Consider the following 23628-nt stretch of genomic DNA (forward strand, 5'->3'; position numbering starts at 1 on the left):
CAAAAAAGCTGACAAAGTCAGAATTAGCCTTCAAGAGTTCTGATTTCTGATCTCATGATCAATACATCGACGTACTATATTGTAACTGCATTTCTAATGTTACTCAGAATCACCTCTGGTAGAGAGGAGTAAGAACAAATGAAAGCTAACTGCTTTTTTCAGACTTCAGATCTGATGGTTTTCACTGATGCGTTTGGTTAACTTTTTCCTTGAGAAATGTAGAAGCAGAAGATAAAGGTTGCTTTTCTTGGAGCTTTAGAATATATCAACTCGCTTTTCAAAATTATGTATCAAAATAAGTGAGTTGGAAAGAAAATGTTCTCATTTGTTCAGATGCTGAAATATATTTATGTGCTGTACTCATTGCTTAAAACATAAGTGAAAAGAGAAGTCTATGATATGAGCTGAGATTTGAAAGAGAAAGGTTGATCCAAGTGGCAAAACCAAACTTTTAATGTGGGTGAAGTTTTAAATATCAGCTGCTTAAAGATCCCAAGTATCATCATTTCGAGTTACTACATCTGTGTCCTTTTTCCCGCAGACTGCCTGAAGTTTGTCAGTGAGGGGAAGCAATCCGTATTGTGGGGTTTTTTCCAACTGAGAAGACAGGAGGGACTTATTCATTTATTTTAATATCCAATGTATAAGTGAATGAATCTTCAAGCACATTGCTTTAAATTAAGTCTACACGGTTCCAGACTTTTTCTTTCCTCTACCCTTTATGCGTTCTCATGAAATCCTGTGTAGAGCAGGACCTTCTTTGATTACAGTTAAGTCTCTTTGGCAAACCCATCATTTTCTCTTTTTTGGAGAACTGGAGTAAAACTTCCTCAATTTACATCACAGTTATTTCATCACGCAGCTTGGAAACCAGTTTTTCATATTGTTTACATGAGGGCCGCAATTGTTATAACTTGATAAAATAAAATCTGCTCTTCTGAGTTGCATGTGAAGTACATATGTAAGGATTTGTTTGCCTACATAATGATTCAGTGTACCTGGCTTCAGTCTTTGCATCATTAAACACAGAGAACCTACCAGAGTTTGCTGGCCAGAAAAGTATACAAGCAGATATATGAGCATTACCATGCAAAATTGATGGGTTTGCATGCAACAGAAAAATATGCAGTGTCTTCCCAAAGGCACAAAAACATATATGGTTGCCTATACATTAGCATTTTGGTTCAGAACAGTAGCACAGTTTTGAAACAAATCCCATCCCCTGATCATCCCCATTTAGTGCACATTGGTTTGGTTCACAGAGCAGTTTTGGTGCAAAGAAGCACTGAATTCCCTTCGCAGGGAACTAACCCAGAAGTTCTGGCCAGTGCACATGAGATGCACTCCAGCCTCCAACAGGGACATAAGAGTCCAAACCAACCAGTGGGCCTTTGGGCAGCTTTAAACCACTTGCATGGTGAGAAGAGCCAGTCCAAGAGATCAAGTTAAAGGTAGCCTGAAGTTCAAATCCTTGAAGTGCCTATAACATGCTGATTCTCAGCACTAACTACTTCAATATGGTGATCTATTTCTGTTATGATGAATTACTCATTAGTGTAGACATAGCCAGCCCATGAGATGTACCCAAAAAAAGAAAAAAAAAATCCCTAAAAGTATCAAATAGGTTTTTGCACAGTATCTCTACACATTTGTTTATCATGCTGGTAGTTCCTCTACAGCCCTTGCTATCACCTCCTCCTATGACATAAAAAGTACAGTTAAGATTTTATAGATGAAGCACGATATCTTTGCTTTAAATTAACTTATAGTTCAGATAGAAAATTCCTGAAATGGTAAATTTGAAAATACAGTATCAATTTTGGTCTACTATACCTGAACCAAACAGATGAAATAATAAAATAAACACCATCTCATTCTTAACCTACTATACAGTGGAGGTTTTCTGATGAGACAGATGTGACGATGGTCTCATTTTACAACTGCTAAAGAATCTATAGGTTCTTTCAAAATTATAACACACGGTAACTCACTAGTAAAAGTATCACAAGAAAATTGGTTCCATTCTATACTGCCTAGTATTCCTACAGAGAAAGACAAATTGGAGATTGTGAAGATGCCATGGGTCATGCTCAAATTAAGTTTGCTTTGGAGAAACAGATTACTTTTTTAACCTAAGTAGTAAGTACAGGAGTAATTTCTCAAGACTGAAAGTAACTGCCAATTTAACAGAGCAAATGGAAGCATTTTATTTTAAACCTGAATAATTACTGCAAATGTTTTAAGAAGGCTTTACTAACTTCAAAACTCCGGTCATCAGGGCAGGAGCCTTCCTTTGGTTAAAAAGAAAAACTCATTTAAGATGGTGACAGCAGGGTGCTCAAAGGCAGATGCAGGTAAATTGAACTTACTCACTTCCAACTTGGGCAGTACAGAATTTACCCTCTTCTCAGTTCCTGGCTGATATGCCTCTAGAAACTTAACAATAGCATTTCTATTCTTCTGCCTCAATTTTTATGGCGCACTTCTCTGACCTTTCAGAAAGTACCAAGTATTCCCAGAAAATCTGTAGACAGTGGTGGTCTCTCCCAAGCAATATTTTGTTTTGCATGTCTACATTGCCAAGTTATTCCCAGTAAGAGCAGCTATCTGGAGTGAAACTGTTAGGGCTGAAGACCCTGCGTTCACTCCGTGTACGCTTTAGCGGATTTTACTTTGAAGTAGCTCGAGCTGGACCCATGGACTGAAAAGCCATGAGCCGTGTGTGGATATTTGGGGAGCTTCTTCCAATTTAGTTGCTTTGTAACAAAATTCAGCTCTTGCACCCTCACAATGCCCTTCACCCTGAACAAGCACTGCAAGTGGGGACAGCTGGGAGATTACAAAAATGCTACCACAGGCACATCCTCTGAGCTCTTGGATGCTCCTCTTAGATGTCCCCCACACACACGGGCACACAGTAGTAACAGAAATAAAACCTAGCCATGCTGCTTCAGTCTGAGCTATCGGTGATACCCTGGTTTCCACTCTGCTACGTGTTCTCTTAGCCAGTGCAATAAAGTACAACAGAAAGGAGAAAATGAGCCGGAATCATGGCTTTGTTTTGGACAGCATGTGTTTTCTCTCCTGGTTGTTCTGAGCAACAGTAAGACATACCATCCTCTTGGCTTCCAGGGCTCTTTAACTCTTTTTGCTTCTCTCTGAAATGGAGGATGAGGCTGTGAACAGTCTTCTTCGCAGCACCACACGGTCCCCGGTGTGGGACCTCGTGTCTTCCAGTCGCTCTGTACTTCACAATGGTATTTTGAAAATGGGGGGCTAAAGTAAGCATGTCTGTATCTCAGAGAGGTGGTGAGAGTGAACATTAATGAAGTCTTACTTTGTTTTCTCAAGTCTTGCTATTGCAACTATATTCTTTGATAAAGCTGTGAATATGACAACGATGATTTATTTTTATCAACGCTTTTGCAGTGATTAGCATATTTTTCTTTCGATAGTTGTCCTTCTGCCTTCAGCTTGCTCCCACATTCCCATTTAGTTCTCCCCCCCTCCCTCTTTTCTCCCCCTTCCTTGTTTTGTTTCCCTCAGGTTCTTTCATTGTCACATTGTGCTCCTTCAATTGCCGCACACATTTTGTCAATGGAGCCTCTGTAGTGGCTGGAAACCGAGAAGACCCTGTACTGCTTCTTGCCAGGCAGCAGGGGACCAGGGTTTTCTCAGTTTCCAGCTGCTTTAGAAGCAACAGTGATTGGTTTCTCGCTGCTGCAGAAAAGGCTGGCACATGGGAGCAACAAATTCAGCATGTCCTTCTGGCCTGTTTTCAACAGACCCACAAGTGCCAGAACAGAGATGGGGAGCAATTTGATGCTGTCTGCTCAGCCATCCTTCTCTATTTATCAAGGCAACAGTCTCTCCCTTTGCCTTTCTACCCCTTTTTCCTTCTATTCTTCTGTGATTTCTCTCGCTGCCACATCTCTTTCCAGTCCACTACTCCAGCTTAGCTAAAGTTTCTGTAGGACCTTAAAGACTCCATTTTTCTCTTGTGTTACTTTTGCAGCAGTATTTAAACTGAGCAAGCAGAGTTCTGTCGCTCAGTGAGGTGCTACTCAGCCATTAACACAGTGCAATGGCTCGAAAGGTGCAAGTAAAATGGAGCAATGATGTCAGCTGCTTTTGTAATCAATATAAAGGACAAAACAAAAGTTTAGTAAGTTGATTAAAGCAAGACAACCCTTTCAATAATCCTTTCAGTAGATTTCTGTAATGATGAAAAGTAACACCATAAACAATGGGAAGATATATTTAAATATTAAAAGCTTTGAACATACTTTTCTCCCTCCTGAAGTTTTAAGCATCTCCAGTATGCCTGGGGAACCCCTGCTTAGGAAATACCACTGCAAAGACTTATTCAATCAGGCAAATTCAGGGAACTAAAATAGAATGCTGTAAGTGGGTAGAGCAAGCAGTGAGAAGGGATGGAGGACAAAAGCAACAGAAGTCCACAATAACAATATGTGTGCCCTAGGCCAGCTGCAAACCACTAAAATATTGCTTTCATAAAGCTACATAATTGTATTTTATGAATCCATTATTTCCTAATGGTCATTTATCTGGCCTTTAGGCATTAGAAACTTCGGGCAGACGTTACTGCAGAAGAAAAGATTTAGAAGATAGGTTAGTAGATTTGTAAATTAGTTCAAGGCAGATCTGTTAAGAAACAGCATATAAGTGGTTTGGGCGTAAAAATCAGGCCAAGGCTCCACCAGACAGTAAATCCAAAGTTCCAGCAGTTAATCCCGGATCAAAAATGTTACTGCCTCTTGATGCGATGTACTCAACTGGTACAACTTAAGGTAATAGATTAAATTTGTTCAAAAAGGCAAAACCTTGCCTCTGTGCAATTTGGGTTTGATCAAACACCACCTTTTCTCCCATAGTTGTCACTGAAGCAGCACAAAGAATAAAGCTGGCATAAACAGCCATTATGTGTATGTATTATGTGCTCTGGCTGATTCAATATACATTTCATCGTGCCTGATCTGGACTGAATTTGTATTAGCCAGAGATCTGGTAACTTGCAGAACTAGTCTTTATAAAAACATATGTACAGCCTCAGAGATAAAGGGTTATGTTGATGAAGTAAAGAGGCAATATAAAAAATAAAACTGTTATTCTGGCCTAGATTTTCCCAACAGCTCATCTCCCACTTAAGTACCTAAACAAAAAGTTTCCAGTGCAGCCCCTGGATGCTGTGGGGTTTCAGCGTTAGACTCCCAGGCTGTAGGCCTAACTGCATACCCATTGGGCCAGGCACTATATAAACTAATTTCATCTAGGCAATTAAGAAAAATAAACTGAACTCTTTTCTGCACACAGTGGCAGATTTACAAAATAGAAGTTGAGAATACAGTTTTTCCAGGGCACCATTTCTTTTAGGTATGCCACAATATGGTTGAGTAGGAAGGAATATTCCATAAAAGAGCATGGTTTAACAGGAACGTGCCATAGAACGAGAGTACCAACACGGTTATTCAATTGCTCATTTAGTAAAAGCTTTATTTTTATCAGAAAAGTTATTTCATTAGGCAGAATGTATCTATTCTTGTGTTTTGCATTTGTTAGTAAACACAGGACTTGTAAAATATCTCCTGAATACTGAAGTCCCTTACTTATTTGCAGAACACATGAAACTAGCCCTAAATTCCCCCAGCATTACTTGAAGAATATGTCTGAACTGTGTCCAGAAGGATGACTGAGAAACCCAGTCTATTCCCTGTGCTAATCTAGTCAGTGGCTGCTAGAATAAAGCTGCCAACACAGGTGCAAGCAAGTGCCAAAAGGGATGACTTCCATGATGTAGCACCTGTCTGTTGTGGACTAGACACACAGGACAACACATCACTTCTTTTGGACCACTGACGGCAATGCCTTTCAGTCCCTACACATTTGGTGCAGATTTACATCAAGTACCTACAGGTTAAAGGCTCTTTATCCTTTCATTTTATTACTAGTGTCCTGACAGAGCCACTCTGCCAGCTTCCCGTCCTCTGCCTTCCCCTCTCCAAAATCAGACGTCAAGTTATTTACACTTCCCATACATTTTAATATGTATCTAAACTATACATTGACTACTCTTCTGCATCTTTTTGCTTCAAACTCAGTTCCACAGCACGAGATCATTTTTTAAAAAAAAAAAATCCTTCTTTTATTTCTGATCTGACACTGAAAGGCTGCCTAATTGCAGTACGAACCTGTGCAGTTCAGCTCCATGCCAAATGGCTCAGGGCAAGTGCCCTCCAAGTACAAATATGTAACTGAGCCTGGTGATGTTTTCCAAGGGAACATGCAAAGGCTGCTCCACATGCCCCCGCAGGCTCCAGAACCAGCTCAGCGGCACCAGCAGCTGGGGTGTCCTGGTGCCAGCAAGGCCAGGGAGGTGGAGTCTGGAAGGCATGTGGGTGCAGCTACCTGGAGGTCTCCTCTTCTGTATTATGTTTCAGGCAAAGCATCTGAGAAGGCTGTCAAATGTTACACGGACTGGAGAGGCTTTATGCAAAAATGGCCAGACTGGAGCTTAGTAAAAAGCAACTGAATATAGAACCTAACAAGATTGGGTTTGTTTGTGCCAAACCCAGTAATTATCAGACGAAATGTCCAAGATTATGTATGTGGTAGTGCTGTGACAGACACTGCTGCTATGTGAGACAGGGAGTACAGCAGTCCTGTGTGTGTTTTTGCTAGTACAGCACGGTTTCTAGTCATTTGGCAATGAGCCTCACTTAAAAAATGTTCTGGGTCCAGCTCCACCTGCCCTTTTCATAGCTTTCCAGGGCTGCTGCCCATTCCTCTCATCCCATGCTGGCACTGCTGCCTGTTTTAACAGTGCTGATGCTGAGACCAGACTAAAAAACTCAGTTGAATACTGCTGAGTTTGTCCTGAGCAATGCAATGTCTCTGCACTGAGCTCCATTGCTCCCCTGCTTCCATTTTAATGCAGCACTGAAACGCTAGACTTAGCCCTGCAGCAAGCTAGCCCAGATCAAAAAGAAAAGTTGTGCTTTACCTCTGTGCCTGAATGTACAGCAAGGAGACCCACCTCCAGTTCTAGGCACCAAAGCTGTCACATCTGGGTGCACATGTTCAGCCAAGGGTGCAGGACAGCACTAAGTGAAAGGTTTGCAATACCCTGCAGTAATGCCTGATGTGTCACGCTGGTGTTGTTGAAGCAGCCGTTTTTAACAGAAGAGATTAATTACTCACTAGTTGTTGTTCAGGCCAAAGAGATGCTAAAACTGCTCATTTGGTTTCAACATCACAGTGACACAGTTGTACTCGTCCTGTTTCCAGGAACTGCTCAGTTTACGTCAGTCAGGGCTCTCTGCACCTCGCTCCAACACATGGCATAAGCCCTGTAAAAAGAGATATGCACAGACAAGCTGAGGTAAGTGGCAGAGATCATCTTGCTGCTGTTACAGAATAATATATCCAAGTGTCTAACACTCATCAAAGCTTTTCCCATTTAACTGTCTTCTATGGAGGACTTTGTAAATAGGAAAAGGGGAAACATAGAGACCCAGGCACCCTTTTAGCAATGTTACGTCAATTACAAATACAATGATCACTAGGTTTGGGCTTATTTGTGACAGTTTTTCTTCCCTTCAATTTGTGTTACGGCCTGAAATCACAAAGCTGTGATCCTCAAGAACCTCCTTTGTAATGCATATCAACTTTTGTTGTGCGCCTTTGTTCCCAATGTGACGGAGCATTGTGGTGCCTGTGTCTGGGGAGCAGGTTCGCTTTATTTTCTTGTAAATATGTACTGCTGGGCGCAGCTCGGTGGAAGGCATTGAGTTTGTGCATGACTGACGCCGACCCGGACAACTGCTCTGACCCCCAGCAGATGGTGGTGCAGGGACTGCAATGATCTGGAAGTAATAGCATGTGCCATTTCTTTTTGTTTGGAACAGACAGCCAGACCCTGCGTTTCCCTCCCCTGCGCAGCAACAGCTGTATATACAGTACAAACTGGCGAAACCCTAACTGTCATTCCAGTCTTCCTCCTCTGCCATTAATCAGAAAACCTTGGGCGCTGAGACTTCATCGAGATCAAACACTGCATGAACGCCACATGGCTCTCTCCAACGTTAATAAAATTGTGTGCATTAGGGCATAGATCAGTTGCTTTCCTAGAAAAAAGTGAGTAATAGTTAAAGATATCCACCACCCCCAGTATTAGAGTTGGTTGTGGTGGATTTGCTGTTTTTTTAACCTCTACTCAGAAAAAGCCAGGGTACAAGAGTCACTATCAACTGAATATTTTAACTTTTAGACTACAAATAGCCTCTACTGTAGCTTTAGTACGTTTTCATTGTCATTTATATTTGTTTTTATCAGGGACCAAAATATGTGTTTATTTTGAAAGGAAGGTATAAAATGGGTGAAAGTCCACAAGTGATGTTTTTCAACAAGGCCATGGGAGATTTATTGCTTCAGAATGATAGCGGAACAGTTGGTATTTGTTTTTGTAAGTGAGAGGCCAGATTTTTTATAATCCATTGTATACGGGGCATCTCATCAGAGGTCAAAAATGACAAATAATAGCGTGTTGGAGTTAATAATCATCCACTGTATGTTTGGCCTGTATTACCAAGGGCCATAAAATTATCCTGACGGTCCAGAAGGGAACTTCCTTGGGATGGATGGAATAACTGCTCCCTGCCCCTCCTCTCCCAGCCCCAGCCAAGATGGCTATCAAAGAAAGCGGCTGAAAACCAGCTGCGCTCTAAACGTGATATTTCTGGCTGCTATAATGCTTCTGCAAGGCTTTCAGCGGGCAGGTCAAAGAAAGGCAGACTTGCAGCGCTCAAAATGAGGAACAAAGGTAGAGCAGGAGTACTGGCAAGGAAATGCATTTCTTTTTCCACAGAACTTCTTTAGACTTTTTCCCCACTCTATACAGGCATCAATGCCTCTTGAGGATTTCACATGAAAGACCCTCAACCTATAAACCCACGTCCTCTGAGACAGCAGGCACCTTTCCGTTGTTTAATTCAGAGCAACCTCCCTCTTTCTGTCCAGGGGAAACCTGTCCTGGGTTTGCCTCCCTCAAACTCCCCACATTAAAGAAATATTCATGGGGGGACCTGAAGTCTCCAATGTCGCAGCATTGTGACATTGCTATCAGGTTATAATCAGCCTCTGCCACTGGGCTGTTAGCTGAGATGCATATTTCTCATTATCTTTCACTTAGAAATTTCATCCTAGACTTGAGAAATGACCTCATAAAGTTTGCTGAGACCAGCTTCAGTTTTGACAAGCCCCCATCATCTGAAGAAAAAACAATGTTAGAAAATCCCTGTTCACCTCCAGTGTGAAACAACCTTGTGTTCATCACCCATCAGGGTTGGGTCAAGGGAAAAATGTTTTAATTTCTCTTTATGTGACTTTTAATGAAAATTATTGTTCAGTCTGAATTCCTTACAGACTTCCTTGATCTTGTTTCTAGTTGCACTACCTCAAACAACAAACACTTAAACAGAAGTAGCTTTACTTTCTTGATTAATCCCATTAGCTTTAATGAGTCTAATCGCATGAGTAAAATTATGCATGTGCTTAGCTCTTGGCAAGGTCAGCGCCAGTAACAAGCAGAAAAACAAACTGATAATGAAGCCATGAGTAATAAGAATGGCTCTGGATCTCTGGATTTTCTAGAAATCTCTGGATTTCTAGAAAAAAAGATACAGCTGTCTGGAACATTAAAAATGAAACACCGCTTAAGCTTAAAGAAGAGAGAATTCTGAACGGAGACTGACAATAAGTAAAATTATACAGAAATTCTTCAATTAATTAGCATCCATGACATGTCATCAGTTACCTCCATAACAGCTATGAGCTCATTACCTTAGTCATGACTTCTCTGTTCATCCATTCATTTATAAACAGCTCATCAATATGATATCCAAGCACTAATGAACTTTAGCATTAAAAGGTCATGTGTAATCCCCTAAAAGGAAAAAATTCAAAAGGTTATTTTATTCACAAGTGTCAGCCACCCTGGACCTGAGCAATGAAATATTCTCAGGCAATTTGTATGGAATTTATTTTCATTAATTACTGCCAGAAATAGTCTTTCTTTTTTCAGGATGAGGATTATGGAAAATGGGCTACAGAACAGCGGGGGTTCAAAATGAGAGTGGTATGAAAGTTAGACTAAGTCCACAAAAACTAGAATTTGTGAAACTGTTCTTGACAAAAGAAATCAAATAGCTATCAACATGGCAGTATTACAAGATAATTATTTTTTAGGATTATGTGTTCTTTGACCATGCCTTTAGACTATTTAAAAAAAATCTTCTGTTTCAGGCATGTATAACTTCCTCAACGTTTTAAATAAAGAAACAGCCCAAAACCAAGTATTATCTTCATAGCCTGAGGCCATGGACAGTCTCTGTAAGCCACTAAACACAAAATTAGTTTAACTTCTTCATACAGGACCAGCACAAGGCTTAACCGTCACTAAATTCTCCAAATAGTATTTACGTGGTACCTAGCATTATAGTTTTCATGAAGCAATTAATTTCCGACCTCCTCTTTCTATCCATAACTAGGAAAATTCCTGTGTGCATGTATTTGTATGCAGAATTACAGGTTAAGGATTTCTGTCTATATTTCCTCCCATTCGACATAGCATGTGGTTATGACTGGGACCTAGACTTTCCTAGTACATAGAAAAATGGCCTGGTTTGTTATGTCAAATAGGTTTTTAGCGGTAGTTTTATCAAGGGGTTATGTGCAGTTTGTGGTTTTCTTTTAGAGGAGGCTGCTGAGCTCTTTTTTTTGTACCTTGTTATACTTAAGTCTGAAATTCCCTTAAGCACTATATCCAGCAGAAAAATGTGTATAATTAAAAGCGTGGGCTTCTCTCATGTTTTGTTGAACCAAACGAGTTTTCATTCTTTGGAGGCTTTTCCAAAAACACATTTTACTTGCAGGTAAAGGTGAAGCATGTCAGCATACATTCTCTCAAAGAGCCTCATGAATGGGAGAGCAGACTAGCTGAAAAAATCTGCTCTCAGTCACCAAATTACAGGCTTGAGTGTGAGCACGTCTCTGGCAGTGTAGATGGTAAACTAATATACATCATGAAAACAACAGAACTGCGACAGCAGCTCTGGTTAAATAGATTTCTGCACAAAGACATCTGTTTTCACATTGGTTCAAAACTAGCATTGCAAATTCAATTTGTATTTATATATGAATAAAATCGGTAAAACATATGGAGCTGTATCATAATCTTTAAATCTTCCTTTTGCTTTGTTAATTACTTGTAGTAATTCACAGTCTAACCGACTAGTTCAGTCTTTCCTGTCCTCTTGATTTCAGTGGGATGCAACTAATTTCCTTTGGCGTACTCTGCTCAAAGTCAATCCTACAGGGAGCAAACAGACTGAAAAGGAGCTGCATCGTCTCTAGCAAGTTTTGGAAGTGTGGAGGAGATTCTGACACAGTTTATCCTGCTATACTCCCTGTCAGTAATGACTTCATAATCCTGTGTACTGCGGTTTAATCTTAGAACTGGTTTGGTGGGTACACACGCTAACCACGGCACGAGGTCAGGGCGGCGTGGGAGCCGTGTTCCCGGCAGCACCAAGGTGGAGCCCAGTGAACCTCCACTCTATCGGTGTCTGTGGCTGTGAATGTCAGGGTGCAGGGGCTGGAGGTACCTGGTGCGTGGTGGGCAGGCTCTGCCAGCCTCCAGGACGTTCTACTCTCCAGCTGATTCACAGGTTCACTGAAGTGTGGTGGTACCTGCAGGGGCACCCTGAGGATGGGGAGGCTGATGGCTCCAGCCACTGCTGCAGACAGCACCGCTGCAGAAGAGGGCTGTGTCTGGAGAGCAGGGCTAAGGGAATAACCCGGTGCCACACTTAACTGGTGGACAGGCATCGTGCATGAGTGGAGGAGCGCTGTGTAAGAGAGGTTCAGAGATGGACTCTTTGAAGAGCCCAGTAAAACTAAGGAGAAGAGATATGCAGGATAGTTTACACGCCAACAGAAAAAAAACTTCACCTAATGGAAAATAAGTGAAGATACTTTTCTGAGGTAGGGTGAGTAGCAAAATTTAATACAATGCAAAGTGTCTTAACAATGTGTTCTAGAAAAGTATTTAAAATTAAGAGGTTATAGAAGTCAGTCATCAAGCTGTTCACACTGTTAACCTACATAACCACATGATGTTATTACTGTTAACCTCATCTTCCCTCCCCCTCTTCCTTCCTATTGTTTGCTATACTCACTTCTTGCATCTTGCCTTTACATTATAAAAATGCTCTGTGAAGGGACTGTACTTGTTTGCAAGGCAATACCAGAGTGAGGCCCAAGCCTGACTGTAGCTTTTGGGAACCACGATACTAAGGCACACTTATACCTCAAACAGCATGAAGATGCAGGTTCGGATTTTTCTTTGCGCTCCTGTCCTCTCTGAGGTTATGATACACAAGCGAAAACTATTTAACAAGGCTCCTCCTGCAGATTGCTAACTAGCCTATCCTTTCTCCCTATCATCCTCAAGACAATGCTGCAAATCCTCTGAGCTACGTTGAACAATAGCATCCATTTCAAACAGCAGAGGCACTTCTGACATCGAGCTGTCCAGCTAGCAGCTCAAGCAACAACTTTTGTTGGCATATGCACCAAAGTTCAGATGTAAGATATGTTCTGTGGGCAACTGCTTGTTTGTTTTCTTTCCTAGACACGCGGTTAAACCACATTGTACATCCTGTGCTTATAAAATTCCAGCAGGGTTGTATCACAGTACCTACTACTAGAATGTGTGATTTACACCACCAGATAGATACAACATCTCGAGATAAACCTGCTGCTTATAATGACGATTCAGATAACTGTGTGGTTCTACGACCTACCGGGCTTTTTAAGGTCACTGGATTTTATAGTTAGGATTTTACTATAAGACAGACTCAACTGAGAAGGGGACTCTTGTCCTCTTGCATGTCTCTTACATGCTTGTGCTAAGCACGTAAGGGACATGGGGTGCTTCTACACGAATGGGTGCCAATCTGTTGTCTTCTCATCCTTCTCCAAGCCAGCAAGGCGGGAGGCAGTTGCCAAACAAGAAGCCAGACAACGTTAGCTAGTGCTGTGCCCAAAGGAATGAGCTTAGGGGAGGCCCAGAGCCAAGGCTGAGCTGGAGAAAGTTTGGTCTGGGCTGGTTGAACAAGCTGTTGAAATCTTCAGCCTGGTTATGACAGCTTGCATCCAGCACTCCCTGCTCCCGTCTGCCCTTATGCTCCAGAGCTGGGCTGCTTGAGCTGCTGGCTGGAAGCTCCTTCAGTTCCATCAGTGAGACAAAACTCCGGGCCAGAACACCTCCTCTCCATCCACATAGAGGGCCTGATCCCTAATGACTCTGTGGGTTGTTGCTAGGCTCCCTGCCTTTTCTCCTCTTTCCACCCCAAGTAAGATCCTGAGAGGACGGGGGAACCATATGAATTCCCAAATAAAACTGCTGTCCCACTTAGCACAGACACACAGACCTGGCTCTGTCCACATCTGCACGTCTCGGTGAATCCAAAGAAGTAGGAGGTGGTTCTGTCCTCCAGTTTATAAGTGAGAGTAAACTGGATTTCCTTCTTTAATAACCTTCCATTTTTGAAGGCAGCTAATGATTCTGAGCACCCAGCTGGAGTCACCCGGCAGAGTGTCTGCTTGGAAGAAGAGTGAAGCCCAGTGCTTGCTGAAATCACATCCTTCAAAGGTGCCTCCAAGCTCTGCTTCTCCAAATCACCTCTGGAGAGACACGCCTGGTTCAGAACCCTTCCACCAGCCCCAGCAGGGCTTAAATAACTACTGATTTGCATAGCAAACACAAGATTTTAAATGGTGCAAACCTTGCATTTAGATTTGGTTCTCTACCCCGGCTCTGGAAGCATTTACGTTCATTCCAGACCAGAAAGCAGGGCCTAGTTCCCCGAGGTACTAGATGATTTCAGTTTCCACTAAACTCAACAGGAATTGCTCACACTCTACTATGTGAAATACAAACTTTTAGCAGCAAGAAGAAAATTCAGTGCATGAACAATATCAAAAAACCCTCTGTGGTTTTATTATCGTTCCTTCCACTGGCTACTCACATAATTTCAGGCTATTGTTTTTGATTTGAATAGTATTCCTGGCCTTTTGCGCTACAGATTGTTTATAATCAAAAAGGAAAAAAAAATTCAATGGTTATTTGTTTTATAATGTACCTCTGTCAGTGACGGAAAGGACTACAATAGTTTCTGTAATTATTAATTCTTCGAAATAATAAACCTGCTCCAGTATCCAATTAATCTGGCTATTAATCAAAATGCCTTCTTTGTAAAATATTAAACGAGTCTAGACACTGCAGATTATTGTGTGCTATATTTTTAGATTTTCCAGTTTGATTCAAAACACACTAAAAGAGGGGCCCCAGAAAATGACCATCTAGAGAGAGTCCATGGCAAATATCCAGAAACCATTCTTAATGGAATGGAGCTAGCACAAGCTGAGATCATTCTTTAGCCTTGGGAGAAAAAAAAAAAAAAAAAGAAAAAAAGAGAGGTGTTTTTAGAAGAGATTTCCAAAGGGATTATGAATTGCTCTTTGCAAACAATACAGAGGATTTCCAGTATGCATTGTGCTTTTGCCGAGAACTGTGCCTATGAGGGAGCCAATCAAAGTCCTTTCATACCTAATGAGGAGGGGGAAATCAGGATGGGGAAAGTCCCTTAATGATAAACAACAGCTGTTGGTACAGTGAGTAGAATTACAGAAAACTTTGTCACCAAGCAATCTCTTAAAACATTAATTTACTCATCTGAAACATTACTCATTGAATTAGTATTAGCAGTGGAGAGTGTATATGGGACAGAAATCCAAAATCATATTCATGGGATTACTGAAATGTTCTCTTTTTTCCTAATTTGGGAGACAGCAGAGGTACGGAGGTGAAGTGATAAAAATGATGTGGGTTTTGGAATCTCAGCAGATCTCTTAAATCAATGTTGCATTTGTGCTTGAAGTTAAATTTACATGTTATACTAAAGACATAGAGGAAGTTGAACAGACAGGACAGAATCCTTGCTGTAAAAGGATTAATTTTCAAACATGGTCCTCTAATGGATGATCAGACCCTCAACCTTGAAACAGTAATGTTGTTAAACTAATCCAAAATCAGGGTCTTCTTTTTTTTTGTTATGTCAAAACATTGGAGCGCATCCAGATAATTTCGTTTTGCAGATACCCTCTGTTCCCATGCCTATGTTCAGCAGTCTATCTGAGAGGTCACCACAAGGTTCACTTTATTGGTTGGAGTCTTGGAAGACCCAACAATTTTTGTTTGCTAAACAAATGTATCTTATACATTTTGGTTGCAGACAACAACAAATTATGAAATCAGGCTTTTCATTTTAAAATGATTTTTCAAAAAAAGTGATGTAATATTTCTATGTAAGAAATCTATTAGATCTTTCTAATAGCTGTGCCTCAGGATCCCAGCCTCCTATTGTTAGTTTTTATTCACTATTTGGAAAAGAATTTCTTTTCCATTTCCCACTGGTTTCCGAGCTCTGTTATCGATTAATTTTTAAACTCAATAAATAGGAACAATAAAGCATTTGGTCTGTTCTGCCTGACAGAGCTACCAAAAGCAACGATACAGGTTACCTCCAGTTGGTGAGTTTTGACTTACAGCTCTGGTAGGAAATCCAAGCTGCTCAACAGTTATCAACTGGGGTTTGTTTTTATAAGATTTAAAGTGATTCCGACAGAGCACGCGTGTCAGTTAGTGAAAAAACTTCCACAAAAGCTCCGGTTTCAACTCCTGAGAGAACATTCATTTTATACTGGGGAAAAAAACTTGCCTGCCTTCCTAGTACACCCCAATGCCCACCCGCTTCCTCCACCGCAGACTGAAGGCCCTGTGTCCCTCCTGGCGTCCCACGACGCCAGGGCCTGCACCAGGCCCCACAAGGCAGCCGAAGGCCTGTGGCTGAAGGCGGCGGCGGGGCGGCCCGCCAGCCCGCGCCATGTGCCGGGCCCACGGAGAGCACGAGGCGCGCGGCCCCACACGCGCTTCTCGCCGGGGCGGGGGGGTGCAGGCGGCGGCCGCGAGTTCCCCTCGCCGTCGCTGCCGGCCGGTCCGGCGAGCGCCCCGTCCCCGCGCGCTGGCTTTCACCTCTCCCCTCCCTCCTCGCCCCGAATGGGTTTCTCCCCCGCCGCCACCGCCACCGCCACCGCCCCCCGCGCCGGTCCGCCCCTCCCCGCCGGACGCGCGAGCGGGCAGAGGGAATCCCTCGGTTCCCCTCCTCCGTCGCCCGCTCTGCTCTCGCGAGAGCTGCCCCGCGCTCCGCTCTGCCCGCCGGCCGACGGCGCCCCGCTCTCGCGAGAGCGGCGCAGTTCCCACGCCGGGGCTGTTGTGTCTGAGGGGAGAGCCCGGGCGCTGAGTGGGCGGTACGCGCCACCCCCCCCGACCCCGCCCCGCGCGTGTCTCACGGGCCCGCGCACGCGCGCTCCGGGCGCGGGGAGGGGGGCGCTCTCGCGAGAGTAGGAGTTTTGGCGAGAGTTTGTGGAAGATGGCGCCTGTTGTGACAGGGTGAGTGCGGGGGGTTCGCAGCGCCGCGCCGGGAGCCGCCTGTTTCTAGGGGTATCGGGACACCGGCTGCTCGGTTCCCGCCCGCCGGCGCCTCTGCCGCCGCGCTGGGGAAGTGAGGGCCGCCCTCCGGACGGCCCGGGGGCAGGCCCCGAGACGCAAACCCCGGGGGGCTGAGATCCCCCCCGGGTGGGCACACGGGAGGCAGCCCCCCGCGCCCCGGGTGATGGGCGGCGAGGGCCGGGCTCTCCGGCGGCTCCGCGGCAAGGAGGTCCCGGCAGCACTGGGCGCTTCCTTTGCTCTCCTTCCCTCCGGCACGGGCACACCGATCGGGACTCCGTGCAGGGTCAGTGCTCGTCCCCGCTGCTCCGAGGGGCTCCCTCTCTGAGGGCTTCCTAGAGAGCAGCGGAACCCAGTGGGGAGGGGACCCAGGGCTTGCTCAGGCCGTTCCCCCCTTCTCTGTCGCCCTAGCTCATCCTGCCGCAGGAGGGGGACCCCCGGGCTTACTCGGTCACAGACCGGGAGCGCTCGGACAAAGGCTTTTGCTGCTGTGGTTAGAAGTTGAGCGCGGTGTTCCTGCTCTGCCTCGGCCCCCCTCGCAGGGCGGGGGCCGGCCGGAGGCCCCCGGCCCGGACTGGGCACCGGAGCGGCTCTGTCACTCTCGTGCACTCCGTCGCGCCGAGCGCGGTCAGGCTTTCCAGCCCTGCTAGCAGGACACCCCTTCCCTCAGGCCGGGGGACTGCGGTTCTCTTTCTCCCTTCCCCGTGCACTGTTCTTGGGGCTTTGTTGAGTTTTCTTCGCTGCCTTCCTGCTGATATTGCGTTGCAGCGCAGGGCAGCAGCCTCCCCACCCCACTAAGCCGTGCTGGGTCACAATGAACGATAGCTGCCATCCCTTTCAACCGCACTGGGTAATCCTTAATCATGGCTAGCCAGCTGCAGCGTGTGTCACTGTAATAAGTGACACCCTCTTAGCCACCTACAGCTGATGAATAATAGCAGATCCAGTGCTGGTGTACAGTACGCAATCTCACCTGCAGTGTTACATTGCATATTGCCATCCTCACCACATTTGGAATTCTGCTGCTTATTGTGGGTGCCACGTCCTTAATTTTGGACTATACTGAGCACGTGTGACCTCCCTCTAGGTGTTGAGGGAAGGGACAGTCAAGAAAAGGACAGGCCATTTCTGTACTCCACCTGTTTGTTCCAAATGAAATCTTGACTGGTGAAAGTACTACTGTGTCTTTCTAAAACGTGGGCCTTATTTTATGATTTCACAGTGTGCCTGTGACCTTCTGTCTTCCCTGTGGGATTACATTGTCTACAGCATTGGCTCTGTGGTTAGAGAGCAACAGCCTGCTTGGGGGTGGGGTGGAGTTGGTGGTTGATGCTTTTGTTCTCATGGAGAAGGTAGCATTATGGTATTTTGTTGTTTTGTTTGGCTGCAGTAATGTTTCCAATTCCTCACTCTTGTTTGTCAGAAACTAAATTGAAGCTTTTGCTTGATTTCTCTCCTGATAAAGGCATCCTGCGGCTCATACACGTTTTCCCAATTAATCGTTCTTTAGGGAAGCTGGTCTTGTTTGTTATGGTTCCTGGAGTGTACTATTTTAGAGGTTAGAGTTGAAAGAAGGGAACAAATGCTTTTAAAGTTTGCTATAAGTATTAGTCTGCACTCTAGTTAGCAATTAAGTTCTTTCATGATTCTGTTAGTTTACTCATCTGAATATTTGGGCTTCATTTCCTTTTGTTTATTGATTATTACAGGTTTGTCAGAAGAGTTCTCATGTTTGTGATGTTACTTTTATCCTGCTTGGAGATCTGTTAAAATGTTGAAAATAACAACTATAGATTATTTCTTTTTTAAAATAAATGATCAAATAATTTGAACTTTAGGAAAAACAGCATTTTACAAAGAGTGAAAAAAAATGTGTGTAGTTTAGGATTTTAATGCTAAATTTATTGTTCAAAACCTGTAAGTCAATTAGTTCTCTGAAAAAATAGTTGTTTTCTTACTGTTAAATATTTTTAGCATTGGTAAAATGAAGTCTGTTAACTTTGGTTTACATTAAGGAGCCTGATTTTTTTTATTACATGACCTGTTTTTCGAGTACGGCTCTGATGCTGAGTTGTCTGGATGTATTAGGATTAAAAATTGATGATACTCTGGTAGCTGATTTTTTTTTTTTTCCAAAATAGTCAGTAAAGGCATTTTTCTTCCTAGACTGATCTGTAAAAGCTGACTTGCACAGGAAGAAAGTGCTTGCAGTTAAAAAGCTAGAACTGAAGAGTGTAGTACCCAAATGCCGTGCTGTATTTTCACGGGCAGCTTGTAGTTCTTACACATTCTCAAACTTTGAGATGAAGCATATGGCTTTTCTGCAGTCAGTGTAAGCTGAATGTAAAAACACAGTTTTTTCCTGTGAAAGCTGTATGCCTAAGCCTAAATTACGGTACGTAGGTTTATGCTGTGTTGGTATGGAATAGTAGGAATTTACTGCAGTAATTTTGGGGGGCAGTCAGAGTACACTGCCTGTTTCTTGTTTGCAGCATGTGGCACGCTCCTGCTACTTGCATCACAAGAAATGTTTTGATCAAAATTGCTTGTATATACAGTATTACTGAACCTAAATTGCACAGTGGCAGAACTAGATATAATGAGAAAGTACACAGAAATATGAAGCAAGTAACTGAAAATTCATTATTAACTATTTCAACTATTATTTAAAATGTAGTGGCTAATTTAAGGCTGGGATAATAGGATAGTATTTTGGGGTTTTGTGGAGTATTCTTCGTTTTGCTTGTGAGTGGTTTAGGGAAACTCATCATTTTAAGATGACAAAATCAATGAAAATGTTATTTAATTAAAGAAGTGCGTTTTGAGTGCAAAACACTTTGCTTTAAATAATTACTGATACTATGAAAATGCCTGTAGGTCTCAATTAGATTGACAATTGCTGTGCTAGGCCTAATACAACCATAGGACAGAGAGAATTTCTAATCCTAAGAACTTAATTTTATGTCATTTTAAAATGACATAAAATATGGAATGGTGTCTTCTCCATAGCCAGCAAACAAGTGAACAAAATTTAGAAAGGGTAGATAAAAATGATAAATGCTAGATACAGGTTTGAGTGCTTGATTAACATCAAAAACCTCTGTAATAGCAGTATACAAGATAGTATTTGGATTATTTTTCAAACAGATTGAGAAGCCTTGAAAAAGACAAAAATAACTGAGTGGCGTTATCTCTGGTCTGATGTTTTCCGTAGGTACTGTAAACTAGAAAATTGTTTTAGTAACACTTTTCTAAGTATCAAGACTGTTTAAGTTATGTGTGTGAATTAGTCATCCCAAAGTTCTGTGGTTAAGAGGTGTTTCCTGATGCAGAATACTTAACAAATTAAGGGTAAGGGAAGACACATCAGATCTGTGATGACACAGGAGAATGTTTGGCATCAGTGAATTTTAGGGTAGTGGTCTAGGTGTGCCAGCCATCTGGTCCTTTTGTTTGTTTTTAGTGAGAACTATGGAAAAACTTGTAGGAGGTTTTTGAAAGAAGAAGGTACTGCTTTGTGGAGTTCTCCCAACCCTGTCAGCAACAGAAAAGAAGTTCAGTGATGAAAATATAACAGTTTATCAAAACTTTAACCTCATCTACATCCTGATTAGTAATTTTAGGATGAGGACATTGACCAGTAAGGGTCGTGAAGTAGAGAGTGAAGTGGATGCTGCTCAAGAGATGGAGGGGGGGAGACTTGTGTGATCTAACCTTAGGCTAAAAATGCTATCTGGAGAGGAATGTTCAGAATAAATAGAACAGGGTCAGCTCTGGATTTTGAAAGATGAAGAAGGATGCTTCGCTAGTTCAGATGTGAACTGCTGTGGTCACAGAATAAAATTTAAGCTCCTAAAGGCATAGCTTAGTGATGTGGTGGGCATTGCCAGGATCTCAAAAACAGGTTATTTCTAGGATCTATAGAGAACCATGGTTTGAGGGCTGACGCTTAGTTAAGAATCCTGAAAGTCAGTGACTTGCAGTGGTGGAAAGGAGACTGAAGCAGGGATAGAAAGAGTAAGACCTGTGTTTTGTCTGTCCTGAGACTGAGCTGATAGTGAGGCATCTCTGTACAGAGAGAGAGAGATGCAAGCTGTGGTGTTAGCTTGAACAAACACAGTAGATACGAAGTAGAAAGTATACTTCTGATTAATGGCAGGGAGTTTCAATCCTGTCCCTGGATAAAGTGAAGGAGAATGGAAAGGGATGCAAGACAGAAACCTATTGAATGATTCATAAAATAGTACAGGTGAATGAGGAGGCTCCTTCAGGAGGATACACTGGAAGAACAACTAGAATGATGAGGGATGAATCATGAGAGCAACAATGCCAAGGAAACCAGGGAGAGTATTTCCAGAAGAGAAGCGTTGCTGGTGGTCTTGGGTGATTGACAGGTCTAGGAAGATAAGAATTACATATTGATTCTGAGCCTGATCACAGGGTTAGGCTGCAAGAGATGTTAGTGAGGATGGTTTCAGTGAAGCTCAAGGAGTGGAAACAGGATTACATAGACTATAGGAGTAGAATTAAAGGATGAGATCTTCAGGCTACAGTTTTTACTCTCACTGGAGGTTTAAACATAGTTCTTATTAAGATTTGAGTAATCGTATAACTACGGCTATTGTATTGTGTATATGCACATGATGAGTGTTAAACGTTGGGAAAAACTCGTTTACAATCAAATGAGTAGATGGTTTTGTCTGACTAACATTTAAATCATTATCAAGGAGCACGTCAGTGTCTTAAGTCTGGCTATTGGGAAATCTTTGTGAGCACGGTATTCTTGAAGGAGTCTTCTGAGATGCTTGCAAATATTCTTTTAACCTTTTGTAGTTTCAGTAGGAGCAATTTTATGAAGTTAAGCTCTTGATTTGGATTTTATTTGCTTTCATTGTTTATTCATTGTATTAAGTAGCTCTTTGCCATTTCTGACTTATTCTGGTTGATATAAAGCCCAAAGAAACTTTGAAAATAATCTTTTTATAGTTTGATTTCTCCAGAAATAATCTGTGGACTGTTTTATTAGGCATAACATGTGTGCGTTTTTCACTGCTAGTTAAAAGGCAATATCCTTTCCCATATCTCTTTGCAGAGATAACTCTCTCTTAAGTATGCTATTCTGTACTATAAATGCATAAATGATCATGGGTTTGTGAAAGAGAGAGTGTTTCTTTCCTCTGACTTGCTAATTTCTACTTTGCAGTAATAATTCATTCTAGGGTTGTTTTTCATTATTTTGAAGTTAAGCAATTTCTATATTTTAAAAAAAAGGCAAAAAGAACGTAAGGAAGCCTGTAGCTATTTACAAAGCCTTCCTAAAAGACCTGTGGTGCTTTCCTGGGCAAAGATTTTTGAAAAAAGGTTTTATAGTTAGTAACTCTTTTTTGGTGAAGAGTACAGTTAAGGTGCAGTACATAAGTATTTGACGCTATATTTGGTTTTTGATAAAATTAAAGAGAGAAATTATAGTTTTAGGTTTGTAAAATACATATTCAATACAAACAAATGTTCTATCTTATGAAATACATTTCAATCTCTATTGGGAATGAAGAATGTAGTTTATGCAAAATACTAGTTTCACATTTGAAGAGCAAATCATGTCATCAGACTTTTGAAGTTTCAGGACATCTTTTCTATGTTTGTAATACTTGCCACCCTAAATTCTTTGGATGTTAATTGCAAGCACATTGTTAACTGACCTGTATGGCACTGTAATGTGCTGAATCACTGCCTCCCAAGAGCATTCACAGGGAAGGTACACTTTTAAGTGGATTTTTTTTTTTTTTAAGAGTTGCGTATATTTTCCTGTGTATTTAGGTAAAGAAGGGAAAGGTAAATGTCACTAGCTGTATTGTCAGATGAAATCTTAATTCTGTTGACAAAACTGGATATGACTTTTAAGTCTATAGTGTTTCAAGGCAAGTTTATAATTATAGGTGTAAAATTATAATCTTGATCTTACTGAACTTTCTTTACTTTTATGTGGAAATGCTTATAATGTTCTAATATTGTACACTTTTCATACTTGTCTTGAACATAATTGCAACAATTAATAATTAAGATTATATGAGGCAAGGAAATAATATGGAATTATGGTTATCTCTTTCCAGTGTAAAAACTCAGAAAAGGAAATAGCCGATAAATTTCTTTGAAGAGAAAATTATTAATAGAAAGTAGCAATTTCCATATCATTATATTCTTACTGAGTCTTGGAAAAGTAAGTGCTAAACTTAGAGTTTGACATCATCTCATTTCCTGGGGTTCTACTTATGTTGTGGTGCTCTTTACTCATAATTCGTGTGTGTATATTTTGTGGTTGCTACCTTTTTAAAAAAAATGTTAAGTACCCTTTACAACCTAAAGAAACTCTCTTTCATTGCCTGTTTCTATGTGGCATCATAGGCCACTTTTCAGAACCTATGTATACTATTTAAAATAATTTAATTTTCTGAAAAATACTTCATTCTCTTCAACTGGAATTTAGTTAGCCAGATAGTGATATATGGCCATGTATCTTCATGCTCTTTTGCTTATAAATGCATAAACTACATATTTGCAGTGGTAAACTTTTTTACCAAGAAAGGAAAGAAGGTCGAGGTTTCAGTATGTACAGTGTGAGACATCTCTTGATTGAGGTCACAGTTTTACATCCTTACAGTAGACAGAGGCTATAACTTTACAAGGATAAATGCTATTTTTGTGTTCCATTTAATATTTTTTGTAATTTTTGAAAAGTTCGACTGATCTGTAAAATTTTATCATAAGATATAATCATTATAGTGTTTTACTATTTTGATTAATCAGATTATGCGATGAATGACATGCTGGTGGGGCATGATTTATTCTTTCCAAAGCAACCTGAACATTTCAGTCAATAGCATGTTTCTTCAGTAAGTTTGTGCAGCTCTTTTTTGAGTAGTCTTTTTATGTAGATAAGTCTTGAAAGCATTCTTTTTGGTTTTAAGTATATATTTCTGTAA

General features: G+C 41.8%; 1 protein-coding gene across 2 annotated transcripts in view; it reads left to right on the forward strand.

Moving 5' to 3' along the window:
* The first annotated feature begins 16560 nt into the window (after positions 1-16560).
* The window catches only part of RBPJ (recombination signal binding protein for immunoglobulin kappa J region), a 62380-nt gene continuing 55312 nt past the window's right edge, over positions 16561-23628 (forward strand). For both annotated transcript variants that reach the window (XM_068403570.1, XM_068403571.1), the window contains exon 1: positions 16561-16591. In XM_068403570.1, coding sequence (XP_068259671.1) covers positions 16572-16591 — 20 coding nt within the window. In that variant the 5' untranslated portion in view covers positions 16561-16571. The remainder of the gene's footprint in view (positions 16592-23628) is intronic.

The sequence above is a fragment of the Nyctibius grandis genome, chromosome 6, assembly GCF_013368605.1.
Source record: "Nyctibius grandis isolate bNycGra1 chromosome 6, bNycGra1.pri, whole genome shotgun sequence".
NCBI classification, from domain to species: Eukaryota; Metazoa; Chordata; class Aves; order Nyctibiiformes; family Nyctibiidae; genus Nyctibius; species Nyctibius grandis.